Here is a 13,913-nt window from a genome sequence, read left to right as displayed (position 1 = left end):
TATTAACAATTGATTTACCTATCAGGGTAACCCTCTGAGTTTAAGGGGCACATATAGTTCACTTCTTTCAAGTTAACATTGGAGAAAACAAGTTTATGGTTGCTACTGTATATGACAGTCGGACGATCGGAACAGGCAAACACATTTGTTGTTGATAGGGATCGGAAAGTCCTCAAGACTGTTGGCTGTGTTCCCAGTGTCACCTTTTTTCTGTCACTCAGAAGTCCTAGAAGAAAGAACAAAAGAACTTTAAAGTAAGCCACATGTATATTAGAAGACACATCTGCTCATAGCACCTGCTGTAGTGTTGCTGCTAAACAAAAGTACACTTTGTTTTTATTAGCAAGTAGAAATTTGAGATCCCTTCTCTTTTGTATTTATTTGTACAATTTTATCTAGTACTTTGAAAAAAAAAAAAAAAACATAAATTATTACTAAAATGGACTATAAATTGGTTTAAAAATAGACGGTTTCTTTCTAATCAGAGTTATTTATATAACCTCTTATTTAAAATAATGAAATTAAACTTTTTCTGAAAGCACTCCAGATAAACTGTCGTGTAAGAGCAACACTGCTTCCTTTTTAGGGTTGAAATTCACTCCTTACCCAAAACAATGTTCATTATTGTATCTGTTAAAATGCAGGTTGTTAGTTTTCCAGTACAAGTACTAACAACTGTTCAATAATGACCGTCATTATTATATTACGCTATAACAATATAGTGGAACTAGTTAATTAGCAAAGCAGCAGATTTATATACTCATCATTCGTAAACAGTAAATCATAATTTATTATTAAACAGTATTTATATAGTGCCAACATATGACATAGTGTTTTACAAACTCCATAGTCTTGTCACTAGCTGTCCCTCACAATGTAATATCCCCACCATAGTCATATTTGGGGGGGGGGGATGAGTCAATCAGCCTAATGGCATTTTTTTTTTTGAAATGTGGAAGGAAACCCACGTAAACACGGGGAGAGCCTGCAAAGAGACAGGCCAGTATAGCAGGTTTAGTTCCGCTTTAAGCTTCTTAGCAGAGTTTAACATTGCAGCTTCATAATTGTTTACTCACCTGTCTCTGTGTTGAGGCTGAAGTAAAACAATGCACCATCACCCAGTGCACACAGTAGGTAGTGACTGCTCTCAAATGAAGTCATTAGGATGGATCTTGGAATAATCTCTGTAAAGAGTGAATTAAAATGTTTAAACATTGTATTTTCAGTGTTCAGGACACAATTGAGTGATACATGGTTACCCATAATTCACCAAGCTACAATGACCATTGGACACCAAATAAGTTTTTAAGTTAAAAGTTATTTTCAGAAACATTAACTGAAACTCACATTTTTCAATAATGAAAGAAATAGTAAATGTATGTTTTATTGCTTAAAGAATTAGGGAAATAGAGAAATATTACTTTATCTAGATGTAGGTCAGATTGTCTTACCACCCCCCAGCATTTCCTTGTGCAGCAGCTGAAAGTCAGGCAGACTAAGGATTCGGGCAGAGATGTCAGTCCAAAGTCCAATTGCGCAAAGCGAAGACATTGTGTCACTACCATTTAGTGGAGTCACATCTAGACAGGCTACTTCATGTTCCATTTCAGTACAGCTGTGGAGCAAACAAGTGTGTTATGAAAACGAAACATAATTTGAAACGAAAGTAAGAGTGATGAGGAGAAGAACAAAGTGAAAGAGGAAGAGAGAGGGATAGAAGGTAAAGTAAATTGTCTTGCTGGCACACCTCATCTGCCTAAGCTCTCCGGGGTGAATTTCCAAATAATACAGGACTCTTCCCACAGCAAGTAGAACTTGACGGCTGTTGCAAGAACAGACACTGACTTTACGGCCCTGGGGCTCCTTCCACTCACTCACCAGGCTTTGTGGGTCCTGAGAGACAAGCCGTACTGATGCTGATGTGATCTGTAAAAATATAAAGTTTAATGTTATTAAATTTGATTTACCAACTTACTACGAAATGTAAAATTTAAGAGAATAATTTACATCCTCTTACTTGAATCAGCTGCTGATGTGCAACATTGCCACAAAAAAAGGTTTGCTGATCATCAACAAAACCAGCAAGATCGGTCTCTTCCACCTCTTCTCCGGACAAGGTCAAAACTCTGCAACAAAGCCAGAGTTTAGTCTTCCAATACTAAGTATGGACTCAAGAGGAAATGTTCATAATCCATAGCTCACCTGGTCTGTCCCACAAAAGACAGGACCAATGTGTCATCTGTTTCACGATTAGCAGCAACTCTGAGAGGCCACAGACCTGTTGCAAGAGGTAAAGATCAAATTATTATTCAAATTAATATTGTACAGGATTTTTATAGTGCCAACATATTACACAGATCTGTACATTAAACAGGGGATGCGAATAACAGATTGACACAGAAAGTGACACAGGAGAACCCTGCCCCAAAGAACTTACAATCTAGGAGGTTGGGGGAAGTATCACACAATAGGAGAGGGGTTAAAGGGAATATTGTGGCTTTATGTTAAACAAACAATGAGCCATTATGGAAGATATGTGAAAAGGTAATGCCAAACACACGGGAACATTTTATACAAAATTGATGTTGCTTTTCAGTAATTAGGATAATTACTACTAGGATAATTTATAACAGAAACCCTAATATTTCTTGCTTGCTATGGAGTTATTCAGCACCTTTGATTCCTGGTAAGTCGATGCTGGCATGCTCATGAATGCCAATTCCATTTCTGATGATTCTCAGTGAACCTTCCTTGAAAGCTCCAGAGCAGGTAACAAGCTGTAGATAGAAAACAATGACTGTAAATTGACTCAAGGCCAGACCTTAAAAGCAGCACATGAATGTGGAGGCAATCTCACCTGCCCTTGCCCTTGTCTCTCAAGATCCACAACGCACATATCCACAATTGGGCCTAAGTTAGTGAAAGTCTCCATTGCCACAACGTAAGAGCCCTGCTCATTGCTGTCTGCAGTTAGCTAGAGAAAAGAATAACCATGATTAACAGAAAAGTGGTAAAGGAGGAGGCACTGCTATTATGTTATAAATCTTAGTAGAAAAGATACAAAATAGACAAGCACAGTTTTAGTGAAACTTTAGGCAATATTTTTGCGTTTGAGAGAGTACAGAAGAATTTAAACCTACAGCTTTGTATTCCCAATAAAATGTATTCTTGATTTTTTAAACTAAGGCATAACAGGGAGGGACGGCAATGAATACCTAACGGTAGGTTCCTGCTACTCCCCACTCCACTACAGTTTGATGTTAATATTTACAAGCTTGACAAGCTGGGTATCAATTACCAGTAAAATAATTTTGAGGCTGCCATTCTCTACTTTGCCAAAAAAGGGGACTTTATTTATAGAAAGCACCCAAAATGGCAACAAAATCTGTACTGCCAATAACAATTAGATTGCATCTCTCAATTTCCCAAAGCAAGATTGCAAATGAAGCAAGGAACCTGATTATTTGGGGGCAAACAAACTCAAGCAATACAAGATAAACAATACAGAAGATTAACAAGCAGCTAATTCTCATTCAGATTTACCCAAGTAAAGTAAGGACATAAAGAAGAATGTACAGAAATTATATTATAATATATTGCATTTCCCCATGTATAAGACGCTCCCATGTATAGGACGCACCTTGATTTTGGCACCTGAAATTTGGAAAACAAAAATTTAATCAAATAAAGTTATTGAACTTACCGTATTGAATTTTATTCATCATAGAATCCTTACAAGTCCTCATCACTGTCAAAAGTCTCATCCATATGATAGTTCTTTGGTATGTTCGTATCTGTGTCTGATGAGGACTCACTGTCTTCATATATTGCCTCATCCTCGGTTCCATCTATAGAGTTTGAAATGCCACACTTCTTAAATGACTCGACAACAATCTCAATCTTCACATTATCCCAGGATCTTTTCACCCAGGTACAAACTTCTCCTATAGATGGTTTCTTCACTCTCCCTGCTGGTATCAAATTGTCCCCAGAAGCCTTCATCTAATGGGTCCATTCGTTTCTCATAGCAGCTCTGAAGGGTTTGTTATTGCTGATATAAGTGGTTGGAGCTGGGATGTCAAGCCTCCAGGTACGACGGCAAGTTTTGTTTTCTTCTCTGCAGCAATCTTGTGTACCCTGTGTTTTCTGTTATGTGTACCCTGAACTGATCAAGCACCTACAGGGCAGGTTTGCATAAGAGTCCACCTGGGTCTTCTGCTCCAAACTTTCTCAAACCAGATGTTTATCCCATCCTAATCCATACAAATTTTGTCATGGACAATCACTCCTCGAGGAATGTCTCCTTTTGACATTGTTTTGCGTTTGAAAATCAGCATAGGAGGCAGCTTGGTTTCGTCCGCACAACAAGCTAGAACAACTGTATAATGGCTCTTTTCATGTCCATTTGTCTTTACAGTTAGTCTTCACCCCCTTCTTATCAACAGTTTTGTTACTTGGTACATCAAATTGAAGGAGGACCTTGTCAATATTTGCTATCTGTCCCAACTCAAACTGATTTGTCTTCCGACATTGAAAGACAAAACAATGAAATTCAAAGACCTTCTACTGATAGCTTTTGGGCACGTCTGGTGCGTGTACGCATGTTCCATTTCGTTTCATGACCTGAAGCAGTTGTGTCCACCTTGAATTCAGTAATTATTTTCGCCAGCAATTCTTCTTGCCTCATGCTGAACCATCTTTGTAGACACAGGAATTCTGATTGCCCTTGCAATTCAGTTGCTTTTCAGTTGCAGTTGCTTTTCAACTTATTCCTTTAATTATCAGGCCATTTTGCTGACTTGCCTCTCATGGCCGCCTTCTTCCGTAGCATCTTCAGTAAGGTCTCCTCTTCCGGTAGCGTCTCGAATTGTTTCTCAGTTGGAAAAGGACCAAATTTATTTTCAGAGGCACAATTTCCATTCACTTTTGCAAACTGGATTACTTTTAACTTGAATTAAGCACTGTATAAAAATCTTTTCTGAGCCATGGCTTTTTTACCTCTGTAGCGTGAGTGGGCTCCCTAGGCATCCATAGCTGTATAACCCCAAGTCAAAAAAATATCGCGAAAACGATAGCGCGATAAAGCATGAATAGCAAGTAAAAAAAATCATTGTAAATAACCATTGTATATAGGACACGCCCTGTTTTTAGACTCCAAATTTTTTTAATCAAATTGCGTCTTATACATGGGGAAATAGGCTATATTTTTTGCCTAACTTTATGCGTAGAAGGATGGACAATCAAAATCTATCTAGTCATACATAGACAAAGCCCTCACCGACAAGCATTAAAGAATACAGGATACATGTACCGTATGCACATACCTTAACCAGCTGGGAGTCTCCAAGGCGAGAGCCTACAAACACTACTCCATTATCAAGGTAAGTGAGGCATTCCGCAATGGATGTCTGAGAAGCAAAAGCAAGTGTTATCACATATATGTGGTTATTGATTTTTGTTATGTATTTGCTGGGACAACAAACTGAATATTTCCTGTGATAGAAAACACATGAAGATTTCCTCACCTCTCCGAGAAGCTCTACTCTTAGGTCCTTCAGAGTGACACTTCCATCCATCTGCTCCTCCTTCTCTAGTAGCAACATGAACAGACGACCTTCCATGTCACCAAGAAGATACCTTGATCCATTTACATCGACACGATTATGACACACAATGGTGCTTTGCTGAAAGCAACAGAATAGTGAGAACTATTCCAATCCTGCTTTTTTCATATATAAGAATTTTCAATATATTAAATTTTTTTCAGCTGGATGCGGGGGTGTAGCCAGGTGGTCAAAAAGTGGGCAGGCAAAATGCAAAAAATGCAGTGTTCCCAATTGTTTATGTCACAGTAACCTATAGTATCCAGTAACCCCTAAAAATGTATCAGCTTTCAACCACCGTCTTATACTTTGTTTCAACTTTCTAATGTCTGCCTCTTTAATTAAATTAAAGTCCCATTTTCCATTTATTTGTATTGTGCCCCAACTGTCCAGGTCCCAAGTATTTTACCTCCACTTCCTAGTGTTCCGTTTTGTAAAGATTGGTATAACTTGTCATAATGTAATAATGCAATCAATGTAGTGTATCAATAAGTTAGGCTGTGGCATTTACCACTACTGAGCGCCTACTTGCAACTGCCTGGCACCAGGGATTGGTAACAGGCAGTAACTGCTGGGCTTTTTCAGGTGGCTGCAAAGGACTAGCAAAAGTTCTAAGCACTTTAAATAAACATTTGCAAAACAGTGACAAGTGGTGCCAATTCAAGTCTATGGAGATGACCGGGGCAGTAAACCACCCTTGAACCTGGCATGTAGTGCCTGACAAAATATGCAACACTATCCCCCTCGTGCAACCTGAAAATCTATTTTTTGCAAAAGTTTTAAGCAGTAAAGCCACTTGCAAAAACTAATGCCAATATATACTAGGTCATAGACAAAATACACTCCAGTGCTCACATAGTTGGGCAGCAGATAGTTAGTGATCTGACCCTACTGTCTGCAGGATGCTGGCCTTGTGTAAAACGTAAAAGCAAATTTTCATAAGAGCAGCAGCTTGTCAGTTCTACTGGCAGAGTAATGTGGGTGCAAATGATAAAAAAAAATAGCTCTCCCCGGCAAAACTGGCAGGCTGCTTACTCCACTCCACACAAGGCCCAGTCCAAGCAGTTTTCTGATATTCTGACAATGGCTACTGAAAATTGAATAGCGAGTCCAGCTAAAAGGCGCTGAGGAGAACACTGAATACTGTCATGATAAAACACAAATACCTTTATAATAGGAGGAGCTATTGCCAAGTATTTTTCTCCATTATGGTAGGTTATAGATTCCTGTCCAATGATAATGGCTCCTCCAAAAGGCTCTGGAACTAAAACATACACAAATAATTACATGAATGTTCTGCTTCTATCTAAATAAAATGTGATGCTCAGTAAATAGTATCTACTTCTTACCATAAATAAAAAGCACCACATTGAGAGCTATCACTAACAGCTTAGCAACGATGACTTGGTTTCAAGTGCATTGTGGATGTCCAAAATCATTAGAGACTATAGAGTCCAATTGGAAACAGACAGGCTTTACAAGCGAGATTAAAAATCACTAAGTCTACTTAGGAAATAAAAACAGTTGCTCTCCCACATTCACAAACTATACCCCCATAAAATATGCTTTATAAACTTATATGATGCTGCTCAAATTTTCCGAATTTTCATCATTAATAGGTAACCTTTCCGATACCTGCAATCACCATAGATGCCTCAGCTTCGACATTCTCCTGTTTCCAGGGACCTTTGCTAAACTCCTTTTCTCTAAGGGAGACCTCATAGGTCTTGACGTGGCGGCCCTGTGGGTCTTGGTACACAAAACAGATGGTGGGGGCTTGACAGCTATAGAGGAACTTGACATCAATAACATGAAGCTCCTCCAAACGGATGTTAAAAGCCTTTAACTCTTTATTATCCCTCTCCAAGGGAATAACTTTAAATAAACCATCATAAAGGCGCAGACCGATCATTCGACAATCGGGGTCAATGATGCCAATGATCCCCGTTTCAGAGGGCCGGCCAATGCGATCCTAGAGAGAAAATAGTATGAAAAAAACTGACAAATCAAAGGGTATTTTACCCACACTAAACCATGCTTGGCTGTACCAAGTACCTGAACATTTCCATGTGCCCGAGTGATGATATCAATGCTGTCCCCAGTTTGTTTATATTCAAGAATGCAGGCATTGTACTTGGCTGTCAGTATGAAGAGCAGGTCCTTACTTTCTCCCTGCACATTTGACAAAAATACATTAATAAATACCAGTAAAAACAAGGAGAACAGATCAATTGAACACAGATATCCATTAATATTTAGAACATCAAGACGGATAAATGTATGAAGACAGGTAAGATTAATATCAGTTTGTATTCAGTACCTTGTCATTCTTTGAATGCACACCTTGAATGTTTTAATATGTAAATATTAAAAGGAACTAAATGCAGAAAAAAAAACAAAAAAAAAAAACACATTTACCTTTCATTCCGCAGATACGTTGATTCATCTTGAGGTTTCTTCGTTTGGGTCCCGCGTCATCCCGGTATCGTTCTTCGGCCCGCCATCTTCTTCAGCCTTCTCCCAGGTTCTTCTTCGTACGTCACCTGATCTCGCACTGCACAGGCATGAGATCAAGGTGACGTAGATGGAGAAAAAGATTGACGATCTCACTGCACATCCGTGAGATCGGCATTTATTTCTCCCCTTAAAGAAAGGGCTCCTTTTCACGCAGAAGGAGCAGCCAAGCGCCTTTGCGCTCCCATTGTCTCTTGATTGACACCATAAGGAATATGTTTAACCAAAATGTATTTTTTAGATTTTAAGATGAAGGTGAATTCTTTGCAAACATTTAACATATTACACACACAATAAATTACATGTTTCCTCTGGAGGCTTACAAAGGCAGCACTTTAAATAGGGTTACCTTGGGTCTGAAAAGTTCCATGACGGCAATCTTGCCATACATCCCGACCTCTTTCACGGGCCGCAGGCCCTCTGGTGTTACCACATAAATTTCCAGCCGTGTGTTCTTCGCTATCAGAAGATTTAGGTCATCCTCGGATGTGAAATGACCTGCAATGTTGATTGCAAAAAAAAATTTAAAGTTCATACATGCAATAAAAGGCCAATATTAAGAAAAAACAAATATTATCCCAGTGGCCAGTTCAAATTTCAGAAACAGGGAGGAGACTACTGCTATCTACTATCGAAATCAAATATGAATATAACCTAAGGTCTATAAACAAGAAACATAGGTGTTGACTATAGCAAACACATATGCTTAAACTGCATGCTTAGCTAGGTATGGGCTGGTTGTTATTCTTGTCAGGACATGAATATATAGAATGGAAACAGACCTGGTGAACAGCATGCCACAATATAAAGATATTTTTTCTGCATTTGAGATCTGTAATCTAACGAAGATCATTTGAGAAGAATAGGCAGGTGTCATAAAAGCTTTTACTGACATGACTTGTGTCAGTACTTATTTACTGTATGACCTATATCTTACATTGTCAGCTGAGAACAGATTCATGTAATAACTTCTTTGTGAGTCCACTTACACCATGAAGTAACAAATGGTAGCCATTTTACAAATGGTAAAATAAGCCATTCTCATCCAAGGTTCTGTAGAACGCTGAGGTTTCTCCCGAGGTTTGGTATTGATTTGATGGTGCCTGCAGTTTCCCAGTCTATGACACTTGGCTGAGCCAGCTACAGGACACCAATGTACTTTCATAAGGTGCCATTTACAAGGTTGGCATTCTAATTAGCACTGTCAGGGTGGACTTTTTTCAAATAGCCTGGTTTTCACAAGGTTTCTCCCAAGACCTGAAAATTACTTAAAGTGTTCCCAATTTTTATTGTCCCCGAACAAAGGCAGAAAGGAAGAATGCACAACACTGAACCATCTGACAAGGCACAGCATCATGGGAATAATCATGATCAAGGATGCAGGATATGATATAAATCTGACAACTGAACAATATCTGCTTACTGACTAATTTCACATCTTCATTTGAGTTCCTCCCCGAGGCCAGATTTGGATATCCTTGTGTGTTTACATGTTATGTTGGTACATTTATGAATATGTGTTTTGATAAACTTTCATGCATATTTGAATACACGTTGTCATGAGTTTTATAATAATAAAAGGGAGGTTGGACATTAGGAGTGTTTTCATTACAGGGGCTGGGAACATTTTACAAACACGCTATATATGTGAGTGTCTGTAATATAATAGGCTTCAATGGGCCTTCCAATACATTAGAACACAATGATAGACATTAGCCATACAATTAACAGACAGGAATATAAATATTAACTCTTTCACTAGAAGAATATTTTTCAAATGTTTCACAATCATGTTACAAGGTGGAATTTTGTTCTGAAGATTACTTAGAAAACCCAAAACTTCAGTAATTGTGATGAAGCTGCCCACAACAACAAACGGGATCTTTCCAAAATCAGGGAACCCAGAAACAGAAATAGAAAACAGATAAAACTTTAAAGTGTCAACAAGAATTTGTTAAATGTATTTATCAATTTTAGTTCCACCTTAAAGATTAAAGGATCAGTCAGGTCATTATTACAGGAAGGGAGAAGTGATGTTCCTTCTGCAATAATCTGTTTAGCTGCCTGATTGTCCCAAGTTTGTGTATTAAAAAAAAGCTCGCGCAGTGTACCAGAATATCTGGCATTTCCAGCTTCCTCTTGTGCATGCCGGGCATAAATAAACTTCCACATGTGAGTTACCTCATCCCAGCCTGGCCAACCAAGATGGCCAAAGATCTCAAGGAGGAAGCAATAAGTGTCCTATGAGGGGAAGGGGACAGGTAAGTATTGCAGAGTTTAGTTTAGTGCCAGCACCACCTGGCACTTTTTGTAACCGCCTGACTGTTCTTAGGTTATTACTGAAAAGTTAGGTCACAATACAGGGGTTGGACAATTGGGGCGTAATACAAGAACGATGGGACATACTAAGGGGGGTGGGCATTTTAAACTTAGAACAAAGTATGGGGGCAGTAGAAAGCGGACAGAATTTTAGGGGGTACTGGACTCCTATGGAAACCATGTCAGAACACTAAATTTGTCATGTGATGCCCTGACAACTTTTTGACCACCCACCTACAGCTTCACCTGATCAAACTGAAAACAAATCTGGGGAAACTGCAGTCTATTATGTTATTGCCTTACTCTACCGATTCCAATTCAGACATTTATTTACCATGGAGCCAATTTATAAAGCAGTGAATCTGACATTTTCTGGCAGAGAATCAGTTACTGCCATTGAAACACATAGGCCTGGAAGATTCCCATCAGAGAATGTTTCAGTGAATATCAGGTTCACTGCTTTATACATAGACCCCGGCAGGTGCCTTCAACCATGAACTAGTCCTGAAGAAGGGGGATTGATGCCTCCCCAGCTGTACCCCGAAAGTGACTCGGGGTAAAAAAAAAAGATGCTGAAAGCGGTAACCCCGAGTCATACTCGAGGTAGCTAAAACAATGTAAAACAATAGTAAAAAGAGCCTTACCTGGTCCGCCGGCGTCCTTCTTTACGATCCCCATCCTCTCGCATCCTCCGGCTGGTGTCCTCTGCATCTAATGAGTCACCAGGAGTTCCCGGTGAAGTCGGTACGTGGGGCCGTTGCGTCGGGAACTTCAAATCTATTTGTATTGCATTTAATAAAAAACAACTGTATTGAATGCAATACATTGGATTTATATGTCTAAAAGCAGTACATTGTCTTGCATGAAAACTTATTTTACAGTATATGATAATGAGTAATATTTTTTTAATTTTTTTTTTTTTTTTAAATGTTAAAATGTAATATTTTGACATGATTTTGTGTTTCAAACGTTATTATACTCATACTAATATACTTGAAAATAAATTTTCATGAAAAAAATTGTACCGCTTTTAGATATATAAATCCGGACAGAAATGAACCGTCCAGGAGGTTAATATGACCAAATACATTTTTTTTACATTTTTATGGACTCCAAATTTTGGTTTAGTGGACCCTAACAAAGAAAAATGTTAAAAGAAAAATAGTTTCTTATACTGATGCGTTTCGCCATGTGGCTTCCTCAGGGGTTTTGTTGGAAAAGTTATAATATAGTGACCGGCTGGATAGAGTCTTAAAGTCTAAAAGCAAATTTCTTAGGAGAAAAAGAAAATTGGGATCCAAGGTGCTCAGTAGTAGTTGTGAAATAAGATTAGCTGCTGGAAGGCTGTTCCAGTATGGGTGGTAGCAGCTCCCCTGAGAGAACCGCATGGTATAACGCGTCATGCTAAGAAACATCTAATATAACCTTGCTAAATCATCATCTAGGGATCTAATATGTCTAGCCAGTCGGTCTCCTACCCAATGAAGATCTAATCGGGTTGATCAACCACTATTTATGTATACTGTGTTATTGTTTCTGATGTATCAAATAAAATTTTAACAATAATATTATTATTTATCAGCTCTATCATTTTTCACCTTGAAAAATCATCTTTAAACTCTAATGTATCAACACAAACCAATTCTATATACAGGTAGTCCCCAGGTTAAGGACATCAGAGATATGGACGACTCAGATAGGAACAAGGCTTTCCTGCTCACATGTGTGCAGGATGGAGGCTTGAAGGGGGAAGGGGCGGTATGCATAACTTGTAGAAGAAATCTTTTGCTAAACACAGCTGAGGCTGTGGGTGATCTTAGGGGGGGTGAGCTCTTTCTGTAGCCTCTTGTAACTCTTTAATCACCAAGACAAACTCAGCGGTTGGTTATTTTTGCATATCAAAGCACAGCTTGCTCCAGAAGTTAATGAATGTCTAGGCTCCATAAAGATTTTTTACTTTGTTTGTGATTAGATCACAGTGAGGATTTTATACAGTAACTGACACCACACTGCCTAATAATATGTTGAGAAAAACATCTGTCCTAATTGCATTTATTAAAATAATCTACCTGTTCCGACTTACATACAAATTCAACTTAAGAAAAAACCTACAGTCCCTATTTTGTATGTAACCTGGGGCTTGCCTGTACACCTAAAATCTGACAAGCGCTATTTGTTGTAACACACGGCAACTTAGAGAAATTTCCCACCCATGCGCTGCCATGTGCATGCATTGGGAAACCATTCAGAAATATTGGTACCTAGATTATAAGCTCTTCAGGGCAGGATCCTCTCCTCCTCCTGTGTCACTGTCTGTATCTGTCCATCATTTGCAACCCCAATTTATTGTACAGCACTGCGGAATATGTTGGCTCTATATAAATCCTGTTTAATAATAATAATGGCACCATGGTGATTGTGCATTGACATATGGGTGTGTAGATGGCCTATATATCATTCCCACATTCATATGTTCCAGTCCTAACCGCAGCAAATATGACAACAAAGATAAATTACAATCACAGCCAAATATAAAAATATGTCACACAACACTGGACGGGGAGAACACGGTATAAATTGTATTTTATAAATCTTGACCAATATATATGGAAACGTCACAGAGCACAGCACTGGTGACAACTCTGCACCCAGGTAGGTTATATGTCCTGGCCGGGGGAGCACCGAGCCCACACCGCCTCACACTGACCTGTCACCCATGCATTGACCGCAGTGGGTTTCTGTGCGGTCACCACGTAGTTGTAAGACATGATGGAAGCGGGCCGGGCTCCTGTCGCTGCGACGTACAGAGCGACAGGCGCGAAAAAACACAGCAACAGGCCTTCACCTAGCGGAACCGGAAGTAAAATCAGAGCGGAAAGAATGCGGCTAGAGCTATAGAGTAAGAGAGGAGAGCGAGCGGCCCGGATACCATAGAGTACAGAAGTGGAAGATAGTGATCACATCGCGAACCATAGAGTACAGGGCTGGAGGACAGAACGGTTTCATGTAGCTGATAAGGTACATGACAGGAGAAGTGGGGGTAGAGAAGTCCCAGGTGTATGACAGGACAGGTGAGGATAGGGAAGACCTAGTTGTATGACAGAACAGGTGAGGATAGGGAAGTCCTAAGTGTATGACAGGACAGGTGAAGATAGAGAAGTCCTACATATGACAGGACAGGTGAGGATAGAGAAGTCCTAGATATATGACAGGTGAGGATAGGGAAGTCCTAGGTATATGACAGGACAGGTGAGTATAGGGAATTCCTAAGTGTATGACAGGACAGGTGAAGATAGAGAAGTCCTACATATATGACAGGACAGGTGAGGATAGAGAAGTCCTAGATATAGGACAGGTGAGGATAGGGAAGTCCTAGGTATATGACAGGACAGGTGAGTATAGGGAATTCCTAAGTGTATGACAGGACAGGTGAGGATAGAGAAGTCCTAGAATATTGACAATACAGATGAGGATAGA

General features: G+C 39.3%; 1 protein-coding gene across 1 annotated transcript in view; it reads right to left on the bottom strand.

Annotated features, from left to right (window-relative positions):
• DDB1 (damage specific DNA binding protein 1) overlaps nucleotides 1-13,300 on the bottom strand; it is a 21,624-nt gene extending 8,324 nt beyond the window's left edge. The window contains exons 1-15 of the mRNA XM_072421533.1: nucleotides 13,144-13,300; nucleotides 8,467-8,615; nucleotides 7,659-7,775; nucleotides 7,239-7,575; nucleotides 6,770-6,867; nucleotides 5,526-5,684; nucleotides 5,325-5,408; nucleotides 2,858-2,974; nucleotides 2,675-2,777; nucleotides 2,203-2,278; nucleotides 2,018-2,126; nucleotides 1,748-1,926; nucleotides 1,452-1,615; nucleotides 1,077-1,184; nucleotides 19-226 (exon numbers count right to left, since the gene is read on the bottom strand). Of these exons, the coding sequence (XP_072277634.1) occupies nucleotides 19-226; nucleotides 1,077-1,184; nucleotides 1,452-1,615; nucleotides 1,748-1,926; nucleotides 2,018-2,126; nucleotides 2,203-2,278; nucleotides 2,675-2,777; nucleotides 2,858-2,974; nucleotides 5,325-5,408; nucleotides 5,526-5,684; nucleotides 6,770-6,867; nucleotides 7,239-7,575; nucleotides 7,659-7,775; nucleotides 8,467-8,615; nucleotides 13,144-13,204 (2,069 nt within the window). The 5' untranslated portion in view covers nucleotides 13,205-13,300. The remainder of the gene's footprint in view (nucleotides 1-18; nucleotides 227-1,076; nucleotides 1,185-1,451; nucleotides 1,616-1,747; nucleotides 1,927-2,017; nucleotides 2,127-2,202; nucleotides 2,279-2,674; nucleotides 2,778-2,857; nucleotides 2,975-5,324; nucleotides 5,409-5,525; nucleotides 5,685-6,769; nucleotides 6,868-7,238; nucleotides 7,576-7,658; nucleotides 7,776-8,466; nucleotides 8,616-13,143) is intronic.
• Nucleotides 13,301-13,913: the final 613 nt, after the last annotated feature.

The sequence above is a fragment of the Pyxicephalus adspersus genome, chromosome 9 (genome assembly GCF_032062135.1).
Source record: "Pyxicephalus adspersus chromosome 9, UCB_Pads_2.0, whole genome shotgun sequence".
Lineage (NCBI taxonomy): Eukaryota > Metazoa > Chordata > Amphibia > Anura > Pyxicephalidae > Pyxicephalus > Pyxicephalus adspersus.
Note: the sequence above shows the minus strand (reverse complement) of the source record. Positions and strands in the feature narration are given on the sequence as shown.